At 45.2% G+C, this 20,960-nt stretch overlaps 1 protein-coding gene across 2 annotated transcripts in view; it reads left to right on the plus strand.

The window, feature by feature from the left end:
- LOC118096134 (WD repeat- and FYVE domain-containing protein 4) overlaps positions 1–20,960 on the plus strand; it is a 158,507-nt gene that overhangs the window by 84,322 nt on the left and 53,225 nt on the right. For both annotated transcript variants that reach the window (XR_015949956.1, XM_060275113.2), the window contains exons 34-40: positions 2,144–2,347; positions 3,934–4,006; positions 6,625–6,776; positions 13,049–13,197; positions 13,837–13,957; positions 16,457–16,542; positions 18,323–18,385. Coding sequence is in view for 1 of the 2 variants with exons in the window: in XM_060275113.2 (XP_060131096.2) it covers positions 2,144–2,347; positions 3,934–4,006; positions 6,625–6,776; positions 13,049–13,197; positions 13,837–13,957; positions 16,457–16,542; positions 18,323–18,385 (848 nt within the window). In the remaining variant the exon portion in view is untranslated. The remainder of the gene's footprint in view (positions 1–2,143; positions 2,348–3,933; positions 4,007–6,624; positions 6,777–13,048; positions 13,198–13,836; positions 13,958–16,456; positions 16,543–18,322; positions 18,386–20,960) is intronic.

Below are 20,960 nucleotides of genomic sequence, written 5' to 3' on the forward strand. Positions count from 1 at the left end.
GGGAGGACACGATTTGAAGAAAAAGTGGAAGCAAGGGCTGATCTCTGCAGATTAGTGAGGGGTGAAAATCTATCAGTTTTCCCTCAGTTTCTCTGTTTGGTGGTCTCTCCTGCCCCCAATGCTGTTCACAAAAGAGTTTTTCCATCCTTAAGTTTAGTTCGTCTCCTTTCCACATCACCTTGCAAACATTATTTTAAAATTGGCATGAAAATTTATATATATATATGCATTTTTTGCTAGCAATTGCTGCTAAAATGCATTCCCCCCCACCATTTTCAGTACTCTGCACATTTTTTTGTGCACGCTTCCCCTAATATATGCTTTTTGCAACACTTTTGTTGTTGTTTTCGAAAAGCTGGATCCAAACATTCGCAGAAGTGCAAAATTTCAAGGGGTGCTGCACTTTATTTTCCCTGCTGGTTTGAGAAGTGTGTTTTAGGTAGATAGGCATTAAAATGCAAAGCAATTTCTTCTCCAGTCATACTGCAGCATAATGAAAAGGACTCCTATGCAGGCTTCATTTGACTGACCTAACCTTACGTGTGCTTTTTACACCCAAAATGGGATGAGGGCAGCCATGTTCGTTTTTTTCACCTCTATTTGTATCAGCGGGTAGATTAGAATTTGGACCACGTACTGCTCACACGCTCCCCTGCTTGGTGGGAAGGGAATTTTTCTTTTAAGTGCAGTAAGTATGTGATTTTCCCAATGAAATATTCTACATAGGAACATATTATGTTTGATAGGAATGGCTACATTAATTGTGATTGACAAGCCATTAGTCGACGACTCCTTTTTCATTTAATACATTTACTAGAAAAACACCAAATGGATGCATGTTTGACATTTTTTTATATATATAAAAATAGAATCATTGGGTTTTCCTCTGTTGATTGTAATAATTTGATTGTTCGCACTAAACTGAAGTTGATAGTAATGCGGCAAAACAATTTAATACAAAAACTCTCAGTGAAATGTAACTTACAAACTGGGGTTGTTGTTTTTTTAAGCTGCTTGAGCCTTGAAAGCTGCTGATAGTCCAAGCAGACTGACGGGCAAATTGTGTGACCTTATCTAAGGCAGCTTCTTGGGTCTCAGGGTTGCGACCTCAAACCTGAACCTAACTTCTGGAGCGAGGGGCAGGGAAGTCTTAAGAGTGGGGAAGGGGTCCTGTTTTCTGCCTCCTGAAACATTCCTGTATAGTGCAGGGAAACTGCACCAGTTCCATATTTTGGGGGACATGACACTGTAGGAGAAAAATCTGAGGTAGGGAGGTGCTCTCCCAGTATACCTGAAGGAACATCTTTACCCCCATCGTTCAGCCCAGAAACCTATGGCCTTCTGGCAGTTCCCTCGCTGCAAGATGTGAAACTACAGAGAACCAGGCAGAGGCCTTCTCGGTAGTGGTCCCTGCCATGTGAAACACCCTCCCATTAGATGTCAAGGAGAGAAAGAACTACAGTACATAACTTTTAGAAAACACCTTTATCGGGAAGTTTTTAATGTTTGATGTTTTTATATGTGTTGGAAGCTGAGGCAACCCAGTCAGATGATTGGGGTATAAATAATAAAATTATTATTAACTAGTCTCATATAGCCCGTTAAGAAAACGGGCGCTAGAGGTGCGACGGGGCCGCGGCCTTCCCTCCCTTTCTGCGCTCGGCCGCGGGGCGCGCCAAGAACGCAATTAAACAAAATCACTCTCCCGTCGTGTCCCGCGGCCGAGCGCAGAGAGGGAGGGAAGGCCGTGGCCCCGCCACTCCTCCCACGGGCCAGGTAGGGTTGTCAGGAGGAGGAGGCGGACCAAGATGGTGTCGCCACAGGGAAACGGGAGGCAGAGGGTTGGGGGGAGAGCGCACGTGTGTGTGTACGTCCCACCTCTTCGTCCAGTCCCTGTGTCCGTGGGGCACATGCGCATTAGCGCGGACACAGGGACACAGGGACTGGACGCAGAGACACAGGGACTTTATTATATAGGATAATTATTATTATGTGGGTACATATGTACGGCATACAAACTTTTCTGCTTCTCGTAGCCTAGGTTTCCGTGGTAAAGGTCTCCCACTTCAGCAGCCCGATGAAATCTCTGAATAAATGTAAGAAGCCAAGCTGAGTTTTGAGTGTTTTGAGTCTTTCTTCGCAGAGGTTAATGTGTGGGTACAACAAATCTGCAAAAGCCTGGGCAGACCTTGAGGAGCAGCTGTTTCGGAGAGGAGGACCTTGGGCGTCTGCCTTAGCCCCTTCTACTTCAAGGTGGATTCTGGATGGATACGAAGGCCCTTCCCGGATGAGGAAGAGGGTTTGGCTCAGAGTCACCTATCATACAGCTGTGTCAACAAGGAACAAGGTGACATGCCTTGGGGGTAACAAGTGGGGATTATGTTTCATCAGTAATGGCCTTGTAAAACTAATCATGAGGGGCAGCTTTTCCCTCTAGAACAGGCATGTCAAACCTGCGGCCCTCCAGATGTTTTGGACTACAATTCCCATCTTCCCCAACCACTGGTCCTGCTAGCTAGGGATCATGGGAGTTGTAGGCCAAAACATCTGGAGGGCCGCAGGTTTGACATGCCTGCTCTAGAACTTTGTCACCTACAGTCAAACCTCAGTTGTCAAATGTAATCCGTTCTGGAAGCCCACTCGGCTTCCAAAACATTTGACAACCAAAGCATACCTGCCAAGTCTCTTGTGGAGAAATCCGGGATCGGCAGCCGCGCAACACCGGAAGTTGCGTAGACGCAACTTCCGGTGTCGCTTTGCCCATCTATGGGCACCGAAAATGTCCGGGACTGGTGCCGGAAGTCGCGTCTACGCATGTCCGGGAGTGCGCAGACGCAACTTCTGGTGTCGGCGCCAGCCATTTTCAGTGCCCATAGATGGCCAAAGCGACACCGGAAGTTGTGTCTACGCACTCCCGGACATGTGTAGATGCGACTTCTGGCACCGGCGCCGGCCATTTTCTGGTGCCCATAAATGGGCAAAGCGGCACCAGAAAAATGGCCATGACAGGAACCAAAATAAGGGAGATTAATGGGAGAGGAGGTGAAATGGGAGACCTCTGGGAAATGGTAAGGAAAAACGGGGGTTTCCCGGGAAATACGGGGTACTTGGCAGCTATGAACAAAGTGTGACTTCCAATTGCAGGAGCTTCCTGCACTCAAGCAGAAGTCGTGTTGGACATTCGGTTTCCAAAAAAACGTTCGAAAACCGGAGCATTTACTTCTGGGTTTTTGGCATTCGGGAGTCGAAACGTTCCAAAACAGAGGCGTTTGGGATCCGGGGTTTGCCTGTACTCCTTTTGGTTCACTTGCATATTACCAGAAGCCTTGAAATAAGCTCGGACGGGGTCCTCCATCTGGTGGATGTTGCTGCAGAAGAGCTGGAGACTCCGTATCAGCTTAATAAACCATGGGTTGTTAGGGGGAGAATGATATCATGCCCGCATGCTCCACCCTTCTCCTTCCTCCTTTCATTCGTTGACTTCAATTCTTCTGTCATGATCTGATTATAAAACTTAAATCAGGGTTTCCCTGCTGTGTCTCCAGCTGTTTTTGGACTACAACCCCCATCATCCCTGACCAGTGGGTCCTGCTAGCAAGGGAGGATGGGCGCTGTAGTCCAAAAACAGCTGGAGACCCAAGTTTGGGAAACCCTGATGATCTCAAAATGGGAGTAGATAAATCCATGTGTGATAAGCCACATCTATGGCTGGTGCTAGTAATTATAGTTATATGGAACCTCCATGTTCAGAAGCAGTGGGCTTTTATGTACCAGATGCTGTGGACAAATAAAAAGGAAAGCGTGACCAGCCGCATGCCCTGCTTTATCATGGAGGGTACTCTGGATGGTTCAAGGAAGGGGGGGGATACTCTGAGCAGAGTTCCAGTTTGATGTAGAAGTGTGTTGACCTTCCTGTTTCCCCCCCCATTTCAGTTGCATAATTCCTCTGCTCGGGCTCATCAGCCGCAGGACAGAACATTTGCTGTAACCCCGGATGAAAGCCCAGGTAATATTCCAGGGCTGATGGCTCCATGAGAAAGCTCTGGTAATGTATGGAAAGAACAGGCAGGCAGGCAGGCACCACTGATTCAGAAACACCTGTTGGTGTTGGACGTTTGATTGCTTTCACAACAATACACCAGGCCACGATGAAATGAATTCATGCAAAAGAGCAAATTAATATGATAAGTTTAGTCCGAGTTGTTTGGTTAAGATGACACCTGGTCCTGTAAGTGCCATTGGAAGGACCTGGTGCAGTTTCCTAGCTAAGAAACAGAGCTGTGGTGGAATTGAAAGTCCACCAACCTAGGACTCAGCTATGCAGCTGCAAATAAAACGTTTTAAGTGTGTTTTAAGTGCAATATACAATGTGACACTAGATGGCGATGGTGAGCCTTATGGAAGATTCAATGTATTTTTAAAAACACTTTTTTTTAAAAAAAAAGAGTATTTCCAGAACAGTTTTTCTATGTGTGTAGATTCCACCCTAGTTTGACTCTGCTTTCACAAACCACTCTGCAGTAAAGATGTAGCGATACTAACCTATCTTACAGTGTTAGATATTGTATTATTATAACAATATAATTTAGTGTTTTGTTGGTTATTTATTCAAAACAGGCAGCATGCAAAGAGCATGACCAATTTAATCATGCCAGGGTAAAATAAAGAATACCATCAGAACAAAACACCTCATAAGGCTGTTGAAAAACTTTTAAAGCAATAAAAGAAACTAGCAGCGTTTTACTTTAACACTTAAAATGCCTGGATAGCTAAAATGGTTTTAACTTGGTCCCTAAAGAATGGTAATACAAAGTGCTTTTTGATTCTTGAGAGTATCAAGAATTCTTGCTCAGTATTCTTATTCTTATTCTTATTCTTCAGGAAGAGGCCAACCCAAGATCTGTTAAACAAACTTTTGCTAAGTCCAGGAAAGGGACACATTTCCTCTTACAAGAAAGGAAGAAGGGAAAAGCAGAAGTGGGCTATTAAGTCCTTTGTTTCAAGGATAATTACGTTACTCCCGGCCCTAACAAAAATTGGATATTTGCATTTTTAATTGTTGGTTAATTTTCACTCAGGGTGGAGAACCACCCTTCCCATAAGGGAACCGGTCAACTCTGCAGCCATACTGACGAGTTTTAATGTTTAGAAGAAACGAGCAGAGGTTGGCAAAATAAGATTTCATTGATTATAAAGAAAATTGAGAAAGAAAGCACAAAAATAGCATTCAGGGTGAGCACAACGGAAACTGCTGTTCAACAGTGTAGCCCTCCATGAACATGAAGAAAAAGGCACAAGCCTTGGTCCCTGTGTGAGTTTTATGAGTCTGTGAGCGGCAGAATATTTCTGCATGACATTGAGGGAAACTCTGTCCCTCTTTTGGGTCCTGTATTGTGCCGTCCTCAGTGCAGTTGCACGTTCAACCATCCCCCACCTTGCCCTCTTTCCAGTGGTGTCGCAACCAGGGGGGGGGTGCGCTCCCGGTGGCACATCTCCAGGGTGACAAGGTGGCCCGCCACGGCGTCGTCAACAGCCATCGCACTGCCATAGCCGCATGTAGAGGATCCTCCGTTCGCAGCTGCAGCCGCAAGCAGAGGATCCCGCCCCATAGAGCCTCCCTCCCTCCCTGGCTTGCCGTAAGCGGCGCCTGCTTTGCTGCTTGACAGTGAGCCAGGGAGGGGCGAACGGGAGCCACGGCTCCCCCTCCCCGGTTTGCTGTAAAGCGGCAAAGCGGGAGCCGCTTACGGTGAGCCGGGGCCCCCTCTCCCAGCCTCCCTCCCACCTGGCTCGCTGTAAGTGGCTCCCGCATTGCCGCTTTACAGCGAGCCAGGGAGGGAGGGGGACGGACAGATGGGAGCTGTGTCTCCCAAGAGGGTGCAGCTTTGCCAGTGCCCCGGTAAAGCGGCATATGGGGGGGTGACAACAAAATTCCACACCAGGTACCACCTGGGCTTGCTACGCTTCTGCCTCTTTCTTATTTTAATAACTTAAATTAGAGATTTCTATATACTTAAGCATTCAAGCTATAGCTGAATAAAGTTGGAGGGAATTCTAAACATCGTGAATAAAAATAGGCAATGAAGGTGCCAGGCGAGCTTCCTCGGGGAGAGCATTCCACATAAGTGGAACCACCGCAGAAAAGGCCCGTTCTTGTGTTGCTACCCTCTGGACTTTTTGTGGAGGAACCACACAAAGAAGGGGCTCAGATGATGATTTCAGGGTCCGGGTCAGTTATGGATAGAGAAGGCATTAGTTATACCAGCCTTGTGTATAGCAACTTGCCAAATACCATAGTGCAGGCGAGGGAGCAGAAAGAGATCACTCTCCTTCTTATGTGCCTGCTATTTTCTGTGACCATCAACCAGAAATGCAGCCTTCCTTCAACAGTTCACTTGGTATAGGGCATTTTTAAAAAAAATACTAGCCTGCCAATTTTGACCATGAAGAAGGGACTTGCCCTCTTGGAAATGCAAGCTACTACGGCGGCTAATAAGTTTGTTGGGCTTGTTTACAAGGCTAGTAAGTTTGTTGGGCTTGTTTACAAGGCAAACACAACTATTGGTTAGCCATTTATTATTTACTGTAAACATTCTGCCATTGATCCTGTCTTTCCTACTGATACAGGAGAGCCAAGGCTGAATGGAAGAGAAGGAGAGATGGATTGTGGGCAGTTGACATTCTTCCCTGCCCTGCATGAAAGTTTCCAGTCGGAAGAATTTTTGGAAATGTGCACAGAGCGGAAAATCATCCTGCAAGAGTTTGTACAGGATGAAAAGGTACCATGAGTTGATCCTGGGGGACTTTTGTTTTGCACATCACTGTTCCCAAATGGGTGGTGGGGTGTAGAACAAGAAAGCACCTCAGTTTCTGTTGAGGCCTAGACTATACCATGGGTAGGCAAACTAAGGCCCGGGGGCCAGATCCGGTCCAATCGCCTTCTAAATCCGGCCCACGGACGTTCCAGGAATCAGGGTGTTTTTACATGAGCAGAATGTGTCCTTTTATTTAAAATGCATCTCTGTGTTATTTGTGGGGCATAGGAATTTGTTCATTTCCACCCCTGCCCCCCCAATATAGTTTGGCCCCGCACAAGGTCTGAGAGTCAGTGGACTGGCTCCCTGCTGGAAAAGTTTGCTGACCCCTGGACTACACCAAACAGTTACCTTGTGAAACTCTGTCCTTGGACTTGAAAGGGTAGATGGGGATGACATGATACAGGCTGTTTTCAGATTGTTGCTAGTTTGTGGATGTTATACTCAGTTATATACCGGCAAACTCAGGTTGCACAAAGTGAATTTCATGCCCTTGTACAACAAACCCGCTTCCAGGAGGAAAAAAAAAGACTTTTGAGGTGAAAAAACTGAAGGGGAAATGCGCTGGAAAACCTAGGTTATTGATTAGGGCTGGGTGATATATTGATATATCATCCAAAACTGGTTTGAAGTCCATATCAGTTTCATAATTTTTGACCTGGCGATATATCGTGAATCATGATGTGTGTTTGTGTTTGTGTGTGCTATGCAAAAATCACGATGCAGGAAAAACCATGAAGCCAGCCAGTGCCTCTACATAGCTCCATCCTTATTTCAGACATCGTGATATATCAGTATATTGCGGTGTTTAGCTGGTGATATGTCACGATGTTCGAAACCAGATATTGCCCAGCCCTGTTATTGATTCCGACATCATATGCAGGGCCGGATTCAGGTTTGATGGGGCCCTAAGCTACTGAAGGTAATGGGGCCCTTTATATGTCTAGCTGCCCTTTGTCAACAACAAATTGCCACTGTTTTTTGTGTTGAATATATGGTAATTTATGGACCTAATAGGCATCTAAAGCCATTTGCACATGCAGAATGTAGGCACCCTATATATAGAAATGAGCAAACCAGTGATATTTTAGGGAGCAGGCTAGCAGGCGGGGCCCATGACTTACATCATAGGAGCCTACACAACACAAACACTGTTGCTGTATGTAGGTTTTATTTTATTTGTTTTTTTATCTTATATTTTGGAAATGTACACCCAGGGTGTTTTTTCCTTTAATTCTTTTGGGGGGGCCCAAGAGAGTGGGGCCCCTAAGCTATAGCTTGTTTTGCTTATACGTAAATCCAGCAGTTGATCATATAACTTCCCTGCGGACGATTCAGAATGATTGAGACAGGGCCCTCTGCCTTCAGCCGTGCACAGTACAATATGCTTGTATTGGACTTGCAATTAATAATTGTAAGGGGGAGGGATTACAGAGAAACCCCCCCCCCCTCATCAGAAGCAGCCCGTCTCCAAGGAGTCATGAGAGCGAGGGGTCTGAAGAGGTGAGTCAGGAAGCGGAGAAGGAGTGCCAGGGCTCTGGCAGGACTAGAGAGCCCCTGCTCCATAGGCAGGAAGAGAGAGAGGCGGAACGAGTGGACAGGAGTAGGGCAGACAGAAGACCAGTACCTCCGACGCCGGAACTGAGAAAGAGAAGGAAAGGGAGGCGCTTCTCAGTTCCAAGGCTTTATGCTAGTCGAAAACGCGGAAGAGTTTAGTACAGGAATGTGACTCGAGCGGGTAGACATGAAATGAGCAATCCATTACACTGTAAATAATGTGCACCAATAAAAACGTCTGAAAGACAAGCATGTGGACGGTTGTTACTCAAGAGTAGTCACAACAAACCCTGACAATAATGTACTCTTACAACCTATTATTGCCTTTACCATGGGATTGGTGAGAAAACTACAACCGCCCTCTCCCCACCCCTCAATATATATCCTTCATTCACTGCAACTTTATATAAAGGCATTTTGCCACTGTAGCAGTGCATTTCATAAATGTTAAGGGACGCTGTCAGGCCGATATGTTCACCAGTCAAACAAGGTCCTCTGAAAGTGATGCATATATGTTTGCATGGACTTTAGGTTTTTTGTAGATCGAGACGACACAATTAAGCTGCTCCCAACTGTGTAAACTCAGCGAGGCAGGTTTTGCTTGCCTTGGCACATGTAATGCTGCTACCCATGTTCCGCACTGCCTCGTTCCTCTGTGTAGCTCCACAGGAAGCCACGAGACATGCCAGAAGCATTCTTTTAGCAACAGCTAAGTCGATACAAATTTTAGAAAGCTGCAGGAGGTAACATTAGCCGTTATATGCTCAGTTAGCATGCTAATTCAGTTAGTCTGCTGGCCACAGAGCAGGAACAAGCTCTCTCATCACAGCACTGCTCCTGGATAATCGCATCTCCTGTACCAAATTGTTTGCACTGGCTTCTGAAACAGTTTGATTTTTTTCTTTAAAAAAAAATGTTGTCGTATATGGAACTGCGCGCTTTGGGTTTTCGCAGAGACGGGCAAATTCTCGACTGCCGTAGTTACTTTTGGGAGTGTTTCCATTAGGAAAGAGATAAACCAAATGGATCGGCTTCTTGCACTCTAAAGAACCTGTGTTTCTCATTGAACCTGTGTTCAACACATTTATCGCTTGATTTTCTTAGGATCGGGTCCTAAGATAGCTTGGATGGTGGGGCTCTGAAATGTCTCTGAATGGTTGAAAAATAGCTCCCTCTTTCCCATAGAAGGAATGAGCAGAAGGAAAGCAAAGTATCTGGAGACCGATTGAATGGGGGGGAAAATAAAGGAGGGGTGGAAAATAAGAACTACATTGCTCAGTCGAGATCAAGGGATATACTGTGTGTTATTTCCAAGCTAAATTCAAATAATCATAAAAACTCTTCCAGTGTTTTGTGTGGAACTGCCTTAAAAAATGGTCCAGAAACTTCAGTTGGTATGAATCACTGCTTGAATATTTAACTGGGACCAGGCATTATGAACATATTACACCAGTACGGAATAATTAATATGCATAAATCAGGCATCCCCAAACTCCTGCCCTCCAGATGTTTTGGACTACAATTCCCATCTTCCCCGACCACTGGTCCTGTTAGCTAGGGATCATGGGAGTTGTAGGCCAAAACATCTGGAGGGCCGCAGTTTGGGGATGCCTAGCATAAATAAAGATCCTGAAAGTGTCTATTCCCAGCAGTAATTAATTTCTAATTAGTACTGAAGCCCTTTTCCAGTTATATATGTATATTTAAATGAAATATACATATAAAACTCTACCTCCATAATGTCAAACTTTTAAAAATACATTTTAAAAAACCTTTCTGGCGCCTGCCATTAACTATGAATGCAAGCGTTGTTTATTTGGGGGGGGGGAGGGTTGGAGGGATATCATTCTTTACCCAAGATTAATTTGATAGTCTTACGCTATAATAACACTACAAATCTCTTTTAATAAACAAAATACAGCTGCAAAAGCATTTTTGTTCTAATTGAAAGACTGGCCTATTAAAAACCGAGTTTATAAAATGACACCACGAAGGGAGTGTCTTGCTTCTACTAATGCAGGCACCCCCAAACTTCGGCCCTCCAGATGTTTTGAACTACAATTCCCATCTTCCCTGACCACTGGTCCTGTTAGCTAGGGATCATGGGAGTTGTAGGCCAAAACATCTGGAGGGCCGCAGGTTGGGGATGCCTGTACTAATGCTTCTACCCACAGCTGTTACATCACACGCACCAGCATAGTAGGATGTACTCATAGAAAAAATGTTATATTCCAGATAGTGAGTAGAAAGGCAGTTGCAGTTCTGCTTGGAATTTACAACCGAAGAGCAATGATTGGCTAATACTAATTGCCACCCACCGGAAAGCAGCCTATTTTCAATTATATATTGAAACTGTCTCTAATCTTGTACCAACAAAATAGGATATGTCTTTAAAATGAGACATATGTCACTTAAATCCTTTCTTTTTTGCATCCCTGGGTGAATTGAGCAATCCAATGCTCATTGCCCCGGGAAATATCTTTGGAGGTAATTATTCAATTATTTCATGTCACCTTTGCATCACTGAATAATTATTCCAGTAACCAATGAACTTGTTCTGTGTTCTGCTCTGAGAAAAGGCAAGTTTAGTTAATCTATGTTAATTTCAGGCCCTATGCTGCTTCATTAGGTAACAACACTATTTTCCCTGGGGGCACCTTTATAAAACTACTTCATTTGTGTCCGAGCTTTGATGGTTGTTGGGGGGTGGAGGGGGAGAGAGAGAGAGAGAGAGAGAGAGAGAGAGAGAGAGAGAGAGAGAGAGAGAATGATTGAGACTGTGAATGTGTTCATTGATGGAAAGAATTTGGTTTAATTGAGTCAATTCAATACGGCTTGAGAAGTACCAAGTTGGTTGTGCAGGATTCCAGTCCTCCAAGGACTCAAGTGCTAGATATGTTCTAGTTGTGCTCTAGAAAAGTCCTACAAGATCCCTTCATCTATCACGGAATTCTACTCAATATTGATCCAGAGCAGATTCCAATGTATAGCTAGCAGAGTAAAAACTTAAACACGTTGCAGGATTCCCCAAAAATAGGCCAGAGGCAATTGTATTTCATCCAGCAGAGCTTTACTGCCACTGAAGGCAAATGAGCCTAATGGTCACAAATCCAATACATTCAGGACTGGCACAGTCCATAAGAAATCCAGTTGCAGCAGACTTAACTTAAACTTACAATAACTTATAAGAAGTCTAAACCTTAACACTAAGCATACTACGTACAGAACACCACGCAAGAAGGAAAAGAGAGAAAGTGAAACCCAGGCTTCTTCTGGCCTCACTATTATAGTCAGCATGCCCTTGGCAGAAAGAGATAAGAGAACCAGTTTAAGCCAGCTGTGCTCGGCTTCTCTGAAGGAATAACCCAAACACCATGAACCTTCTGCTTGTTTCTTTCACACAGAGAAGCTTCCAATACCCTCTTGACTCTTAAGATCTCTGCACATCAGATCAATCCTTTCTGCACTAAGAAATGCAAACTGACATCATCTACAGCAGGCACCCCCAAACTGCGCCCCCCCCAGATGTTTTGGCCTACAACTCCCATGATCCCTAGCTAACAGGACCAGTGGTCAGGGAAGATGGGAATTGTAGTCCAAAACATCTGGAGGGCCGAAGTTTGGGGATGCCTGATCTACAGCTTTCTAAGCAAAGAGAAGGAAGCATTTGTAGGATGCCTCTCTTCTTCAATGTTCATTTAGGCATCATGTGGTCACCTACCAGGTCTCCTCTGCCTTAAGAGGACAACCTAGAGGGTTCTGCTTTGCCTGTTGAAGCAGGTTCCTCCCAGTCACAAAAGACCCTGCCTTCTCCTCCTCTACTCTTACTCTAGCCAATTTGGCTCTCCCACTCTTGGATCCGTGCAGCCCCAACCTTTTTTTATTGCCTTGCTCCACTGCAACCTAGTACAAGGAAAGCTGCAGTCATTGTCACGAGGGCAGCTTCATCCTGTCCCAGTTGCTGCGTACATACCATTAATACCCAGAGATACAAAATTCATCCCATGACTATCCAGGTAGAAATGTTGCCGAATGTGCCATATTTTTCTGTCTATAAGACGCCCCCATGTATAAGATGCCCCCTATTTTGGGGGACTGAAATTTCAGAAAATGGGGGAAGATGGCAAAAGGTTGTTGAGCTTCTATTGCAGAGGGTTGCCCAGAGTTGTTGACCTTTTTTGGGGGGAATTACCGAGGGTTCTTGAGCTTTTTTTTAGGGGGGGATGCTGAAAATCGCTCACCCACACGCATCGCAAAAACCGCCTCCCGTCTGTTCCCTCGCCGGCAGAATCTGCCAATCACCCGCCCAATTGCCGCAACGTCAGCCAATCAACACCACCCATTAACGCAGCAACCAATAACACACACAACAGCCACTGGCAGCCATGGCAGCAACCAATCAAACGTCCACCCCTATGCACTACCCATGTATAAGACGACCCCCACTTTTTAGCATGATTTTTCAAGGGGGGAAACCTAGTCTTATACATGGAAAAGTACAGTATTTGAGTATTTGAGTAGCAGGATATTGCAAAATAAAGGAATGTAAGCAAGCAAAGAAACAGCGTAGTAATCAATGATAGATAGGTGTACTTATTTTCACCCGTGAAATGCTCAAGAATATTCAAATGGTAGCCATTGTTTTGATGTTAAAATGTGCTGCCTTCTTCCCTCTCTAGATTACATGCAGGCAATCGGTGGTGGTCGTTCAGGGACACATTGTGTTGGAAGGAGCGCTTCTCTTTGGCCAAGAACATTTCTACATCTGCAAGAATTTCACTGTGTCCCCGCTGGGGGAAGTTTACTGTACAAAGCACTGCATAACCAGGTGAGTACTTTCGTCCCCAAGTCGTTAACAGTTGTCAACAGGTTTACCACTCCTATCAGCCAATCACCCATTCCCACCACCCTTCTGAGTAATACCCCCACCCCCACCCTCTGACTATACCAGGCATAGGCAACCTTGGCTCTTCAGATGTTTTAGAACTACAACTCCCATGATCCCTGACCACTGGCCCTGTTAGCCAGGGATCATGGGAGTTGTAGTTCCAAAACATCTGGAGAGCCAAGGTTGCCTATGCCTGGACTATACATAAGGGTCTGGTGACTTCTGTTTCAGTGTATCTGAAGAAGTGTGCATGCACACGAAAGCTCATACCTATGAGGTATGCTACTGGAAGGATTATTATTATTATTATTATTTTGTTTCAACTACGTCAGACCAACACGGCTACCTACCTGTCATTTACAAGATAGATTGGCTCAGAGAAAAAAAGCCAAATTACTTCTGATTTGGGGGCAACAGGTTAGCTTGTTTTGCAGAACCAATCCAACAGGAGCCTATGGAAAGTTGATTGTGCACAGAAGGGGAATAGAGAATCAAGAGAAACACTCCAGTCTTCCTGTTAAGGAGGACAAGTCAATGCTGCAGCCCTTGGTTGATGTGCATTTCATGATTTCCTTCTAGCATCGGCGATACATTCATTCATAGCTTGTGCGACAAAGACCAGGCCACGGGGCAGGCTACATGTTCCTGCCATTCCTACAGTGACATTAAAGAGATCCATCCAATGTGCTTTCTTCTACAGGTAGGAACCAGCTGTTAGCATAGACCTTTCCTTTGGTACAGGATATCGCAGGCACAGAGGTCCTTTGGTTGGGTCGGGATGACATGGGGCAGGGGGGGCAACTTCCATCTTTCGCTGGGGCTCAATTAGTGTCAGCCCCTTCTGTCAAGAGCTTGGGTGTAACCTTGGATGCCTCCCTTTCCTTGGAGGCGCAGGTTGCAACCACAGCCAAGGTGGCATTTTTCCACCTCCGCCGCATTAAGCAGTTGGTCCCCTACCTTTCTCAGCCTGACCTGGCTACAGTGATCCATGCGACGGTCACCTCTAGGCTTGATTATTGTAACTCGCTCTGCGTGGGGCTGCCCTTGAAACTGACCCAGAAACTCCAGCGGGTGCAGACTGCCGCAGTGAGACTCCTTACGGGGTCCTCGCTGCGAGATCACATTCATCCAGTGCTTTACCGGCTGCACTGGCTCCCGCTGGAGTACAGGGTCAGGTTTAAGGTGCTGGTTTTGACCTTTAAAGCCTTATGCGGCTTAGGACCCTCGTACCTACGGGACCGCCTCTCCCGATATGCCCTGCAGAGGACATTAAGGTCCACAAACAATAACATACTGGAGATCCCGAGTCACAAGGTGGTTAGACTGGCCTCGACCAGGACCAGGGCCTTCTCAGTATTAGCCCCTGGTGGAATGCTCTCTCTCAGGAGACTAGGGCCCAGCGGGAGTTGTCATCTTTTCGTAGGGCCTGCAAGACGGGGCTGTTCCGCTTGGCCTTTGGACTGACTCAGTCTGACCCCAGTGTTACCCTCCCCTAAGGCTTTATCCTACAGATATTTAAATGCACTTGTAGATTCCTAATTTTAAAATTGAATTTTAACATTGTATTTAACCTGCATTTTAATTGAATTGTTTTTATGCTTGCTTTGATATTCTTGCTGTTAGCCACCCTGAGCCCAGTCTTGACTGGGAAGGGCGGGGTATAAATAAAATTATTATTATTATTATTAATATTTGTTCAGCCACAATATGTGGCCTTGCAGGTGCAAGAAATATAGCTCTACAAGGGGGGGGGGTGGAGGAGGGAATTGTAAGCACGCATGGACTGTGAGTGCTTCTTTGGCTAGCAGTTGTGCTAACATTTGTGGGGAGGGATCTGAGCTATTTCCCTCCCCAAAGTTTTGGGGAAAGCATTGCTGAGGGGGATGTTAAAGGTAAAGGGACCCCTGACCATTAGGTCCAGTCGTGACCGACTCTGGGGTTGCGGCGCTCATCTCGCATTATTGGCCGAGGGAGCCGGCGTATAGCTTCCAGGTCATGTGGCCAGGATGACAAAGCCGCTTCTGGCAAACCAGAGCAGCACATGGAAAAGCCGTTTACCTTCCCGCTGTAGCGGTTCCTATTTATCTACTTGCATTTTGAACTGCTAGGTTGGCAGGAGCTGGGACCAAGCAACGGGAGCTCACCCCGTCGCAGGGATTCGATCCGCCGACCTTCTGATCAGCAAGCCCTAGGCTCTGTGGTTTAACCCACAGCGCCACCTGGGTCCCTGGGTCACAGCGCCGCCTGAGGGGGATGTTAGGTGATTCCTTTTCTGGCGATCACTGTAAAAAAAAAGTCTACACTGAAACCTTGCATTGGTAATAGAATAACAGAAACAAATTGTGGATTTCGAAGAAGACAAAAAATAGAATCTGAAGCTTGGCAACACAATCCTGGTTTCTTCAGGCGGAAGGGAAAATATTTTGGATATTATTCGAGCGTTCTTCCAAGCCTCGGAATATAGGGCAGGGCCTCAGGCAACTGGTGTTTGAGAAGAAGCTGAACGAGTAAACTAAAGCACTGAGATTGGCTCAGCAAAACCACAATCTGACCTGGAAACCTGGATTTGTTCCTAATCGGGGAGAGCAAATAGGTTGCATGGATGGATGGAGCTAAGGACTCCTTACTGTTGGTGGCAAAGAAAAATACGGTAGTTATAAGAGGGAGAATGCTCTGGGTGCCAAGATCTTAGGTTTGGGGCAAGTACTCTTTGGTGAGAGAACCCCAGCGGAGATTTAAAATCACAAAGCATGCAGGGAAGTAAAGCATGGAAATATAGGCTGTTAGACCTTTGAAAACCCTGGCAAGTTCTGAAACTTCCCTAGCATAGAGAAAGACCACACATTTGGTAAGTTAAAAATGGTTCACTCACAAACTCTCCAAAGGTCAGGTGCATGTGCTTTCCCATATAGCATTCGGAAAAAGTTGCACAGGCAGTAAAACTTGGCTTAGTTACGGTGGTGAAAGTTCCTAAATTATAGGAACTAAAGAGTGGCTTGTTAGAGCCATGTGCTAAGCTGGAGCTTCTCAAGTAGACTGAAGGGGGAACAAAGCATTTATTACCTAGTTCCTCCCCAAGGTGAACTAAGCCTGGCATGACAGCTTACTCAATGATCTTAACCCTTTCGTGCATTACTTAGATCATGAATTCCCTTTTCCATTGTAATCTCACCATTTTGACACTGGTTTGTTCTCACAGGAGATTGCCTTGGAAATCTTCTTCCGAAGTGGCTACTCCATATTCCTTGTGTTCCACAACAGTGACAGGACGAAAACCCTGAAAAGGTACCTCACACGGGAGCTCAAAGTTCCCAAAGGCTCCTTAGTGCACTGGCTAACATTCCCTCCTGCCTGATCCTGTGCTAACTTCCCCCCAGTGACGCAACAATGCCATCATTCCTGCCAGTCTGTTGGACTGCAATTTGCTTTGGGAGCAATAACTCTTTGCTCCACTGTGACAGGTTTTTCCCACAACCATTATAACCCTATTGAAAAAGAAGGCTGGTGAAACTGTCAGAATACTTTGGAAATGTAGCTGAATATTGTAAAGCAATTTCCCAGATCCCTCCTTACGAACACGAGGTTTTCTTTTTTTGTATTATCAGAATATCAGGGCATGTATTTTACTCCTGGACCCACCTGTCCTGTATTCCGGGATTTGTAGTGCACATAGGGACCCCTGACCATTAGGTCTAGTCGTGACCGACTCTGGGGTTGCGTGCTCATCTCGCATTATTGGCCGAGGGAGCCAGTGTACAGCTTCCAGGTCATGTGGCCAGCATGACAAAGCCGCTTCTGGCAAACCAGAGCAGCACATGGAAACGCCGTTTACCTTCCCACTGTAGCGGTTCCTATTTATCTACTTGCATTTTGACGTGCTTTCGAACTGCTAGGTTGGCAGGAGCTGGGACCAAGCAACGGGAGCTCACCCCGTTGCGGGGATTCGAACCGCCGACCTTCTGATCAGCAAGCCCTAGGCTCAGTGGTTTAACCCACAGCACAAATTAGCAAAATGTGTAAATATTTTACTCAGCCTGGCAGCCCACATGCAGAAACCTATTTTGTTGTTGAGTTATCCTTCCCGGTCTTGCATGCACATTAACAGGTGGAAAATGCATAGCTGTCAAATTTTCCCTTTTCTCGCGAGGAAGCCTATTCAGCATAAGGGAATTTCCCTTAAAAAGGGGGAGAACTTGACAGCTATGGAAAAATGACTACCCCAAAATATGCACACACGTTAATAATAATAATAATAATAATAATAATAATAATAATAATAATAATAAAATAGATGCCCCTCCATGTAATTATTTCCTGAGCCAGTTGGCTTTTTTCTGCTAGCATATTTTGAGTTAAAATTGACTGAATAAGGTTATTGCTGGACAACTAAGATACAGTGGTGCCTCGACATCCGAATGCCTCGACTTCCAAAGGTTTCGACTTACAAAGTCGGCAAACCCAGAAGTCTTTTTGCCGCGTGTGCGTTCTGCGTCTGTGCAAAAGCGGGGGACGCGGTCTGCGCATGTGCAAAGTGCAAAATCGTGCTTCACGCATGCGCAAATCGGACGCTTCAACAACTGAAGACTTCAACTTACGAAGAGCGCTGCGAACAGATCGCCTTCGTAAGTCAAGGCACCACTGTATTCTATTAACAACTTCCTGCAAATAATATGTGGGTTTATGAGCTTATATACAGTATTTTTGCTGTGTTTGTTGCCTCTTGTTGTCCCTTCTCCTCCTTGACAAAGCTAATCTTAACACAAAATGTGGTATGAGAAATGAACTGGGGTTCTGATATAATTGTATGTGGAGGGAAATTCAAGTGATTTTTACTTACATGTGTGTTTGTGTGTTCAACTCTGAGAAGCTGAAGGAGATATTTGTTAGGTTCTCCCAGTCCTATCGGCAACTTGTCATGAGCACATAACTGATGATTAAACTACACTGGGGCTTAGCTGGCAAAACATACAGGAATCATTAAAAGTGAATTTCTAAAGCAATTTATGATTTCTGAGCATGAATCAGCCGTTTCTATTGTTGCTGTATTTTCTTCGTTCCGGTTCAGATTTTATTCAAAGAAGCCCAATCTAAAATCGAAAGGCATCACGGAAGCATCAATTAATATAAGGTAACAACTGCATTCATTCATTCATTAACTTATAAGCCTTTCGTTCTCTTTTAGGACTGTAGCGAGCATTTCTAAACCAATGTGGCCCCTGTTACCCGACAAAGGGTGTGCTGGGAATTGTATATGGTGGTGGGAAGGAGGATTTTGAGTGGGGGGTAATGACTGGCAGTGAATGGAATAAGCACCTTTTCCATTCTCCCATCTGCTTGGAAAACACCCTCCCCCAGAGCAGCTTTCCTCTTTAAAAAAGTTATATGCATTTGCATGCAAAATCTTACTCCTCACTGAGCCATATGGTAAAGCTGTGTCTGGGCTGTACTAACTCATTAATAAGCAGGGGTGTCTTCAGGGTCCTCAGGTGCCTTTTTGTGTGTTTGCCTTGAATGCATGCAATCTTCCACCCCCCTTGGGGGGGAAATATTGAGATGTGCTTGCATCCCTACTTATAACACACCCTCTAACGTTTCTCCAGTGAAAATAGGGACGTCCTATTCCATCATCATCATCATCAACAACCAGTGCTATTTTTCTAGGAAAATCGGTGCCCGAACTCACCGTGAACGCCTCCCTTGTTTTCTTATAATGGCAATGGCGCCCACCTGAGAGGTGTCAGAACTGAGCTTTTGGCAAGCTCCCAGCTGGAAAAAAAGCCCTAATAACAACAGTTTTACTGTTTATACCCTGCCCATCTGACTGGGTTGCCCCATCCACTCTGGGCAGCTTCCAACATATATAAAAACATAATAAAACATTAAACTTTTTTTAAAAAAAACTTCTTTGGCTCGGAGGTTGGATAACTCCATACCCTCCAACATTTCTCCGATGAAAATAGGGACATCATAAGGAAAAGTGGGACATTCCGGGGTCAAAACAGAAACCGGTGTGGCTTATGTAAATCCGGGACTGTCCCTGGAAAATATGGACACTTGGAGGGTCTGTTATAAATGGGTGCTCTTGCCTAGCCTCCCGTCAGACATTCCCATCTTCTATATGTAGGAATTGTTATTCATGCTGTTACATTTGATCCTCATACCTGCCGCTTAATTGACATAGTTCATACACAGCATAACCACTTAGACCTTAGACCCTGAGAGCGCCACAGAAATCTTGGGGGGGTGGGGAAGGGTGACGAATGAAGATCTGCCTCATCTTCCCGCTCCACCACAAAACTTGCTTGTTGATAGACTTGATGGGCAGCATTTGGGATGCTTGAGGAATTTGATCTTTGCAAATTCCAAAATGAACTGACCTGATTTGTACCTCCTAGACAAACATGCAAATCAGAGCAAATGTGAAGTGTTTCTTGGCTCGAAAAAGCATCAATGTGTGTTTAGGTATACAGTGGTACCTTGGGTTACAAACGCTTCAGGTTACAGACTCCGCTAACCCAGAAATAGTACCTCAGGTTAAGAACTTTGCTTCAGGATGAGAACAGAAATCGTGCTCCGGCGGCGTGGTGGCAGCATGAGGCCCCATTAGCTAAAGCGGTGCTTCAGGTTAAGAACAGTTTCAGGTTAAGAACGGACCTCCAGAACGAATTAAGTTCTTAACCAGAGGTAAAAGGTAAAGGTAAAGGACCCCTGACTATTAGGTCCAGTCGTGACCGACTCTGGGGTTGCGCGCTCATCTCGCATTATTGGCCGAGGGAGCCGGCGTATAGCTTCCAGGTCATGTGGCTAGCATGACAAAGCTGCTTCTGGCAAACCAGAGCAGCACATGGAAACACCGTTTACCTTCCCGCTGTAGCGGTTCCTATTTATCTACTTGCATTTGACGTGCTTTCGAACTGCTAGGTTGGCAGGAGCTGGGACCAAGCAACGGGAGCTCACCCCATCACAGGGATTCGAACCGCCGACCTTCTGATCAGCAAGCCCTAGGCTCAGTGGTTTAACCACAGCACCACACTGTGCATATTTTGGGATGAAATATGCTTAGAAAGGAGAGGAAATTGGTTTACACGTATTATTCATGTGCGAATTTTTGTACGGATCTTTTTATATATTTTTGAAAATGTAGATAAAATTGTATAATTAACTGGGCAGAATGGATTTATGAGCAAACGTGACAAACGTGAAGTAGAATGTGTTGACTGCTTCTGCCCCCCCCTTCAGCTAGCAGTAGTCAAAAGAAGAAGAAAAAGGCATTTGCAGGATTGATTGTGGGTGAGAAGGTACAAAAGACTGAGGTTCGTGAAAGCTTGCAAAAGAAAGTTGAATCATGTCTTTAGAGGAAATACAACTCTTGTGTGTAAGGAGCATCGAAACAGCTCTCTACTCAGTCAACAAGCAGAAACCAGAGCTTTCTGAACTCTTCCTCCTGGTCTGGCTCATTCTGCTATAGCTTTGCTGTGTGGATGCGAAAATATACGAAGCGAAATGGTAATCCATTCCAACATAAATAATAATGGTAATTTTTTTGTTTGCCTTTATCATCATTTTTTAATTAAAAGATGAGTGACAGTGATATGAGTTACAATAACTGAAATAATACATGGGTTAAAAAAAATATTCCAAGAAGAAATTACCAAGTAAAGGAATTGATCGCTGATCACTATTTCTCGCTTAACATTCCCAGA

The sequence above is a fragment of the Zootoca vivipara genome, chromosome 5 (assembly GCF_965207765.1).
Source record: "Zootoca vivipara chromosome 5, rZooViv2.hap1.1, whole genome shotgun sequence".
In the NCBI taxonomy this organism is placed as follows: Eukaryota; Metazoa; Chordata; class Lepidosauria; order Squamata; family Lacertidae; genus Zootoca; species Zootoca vivipara.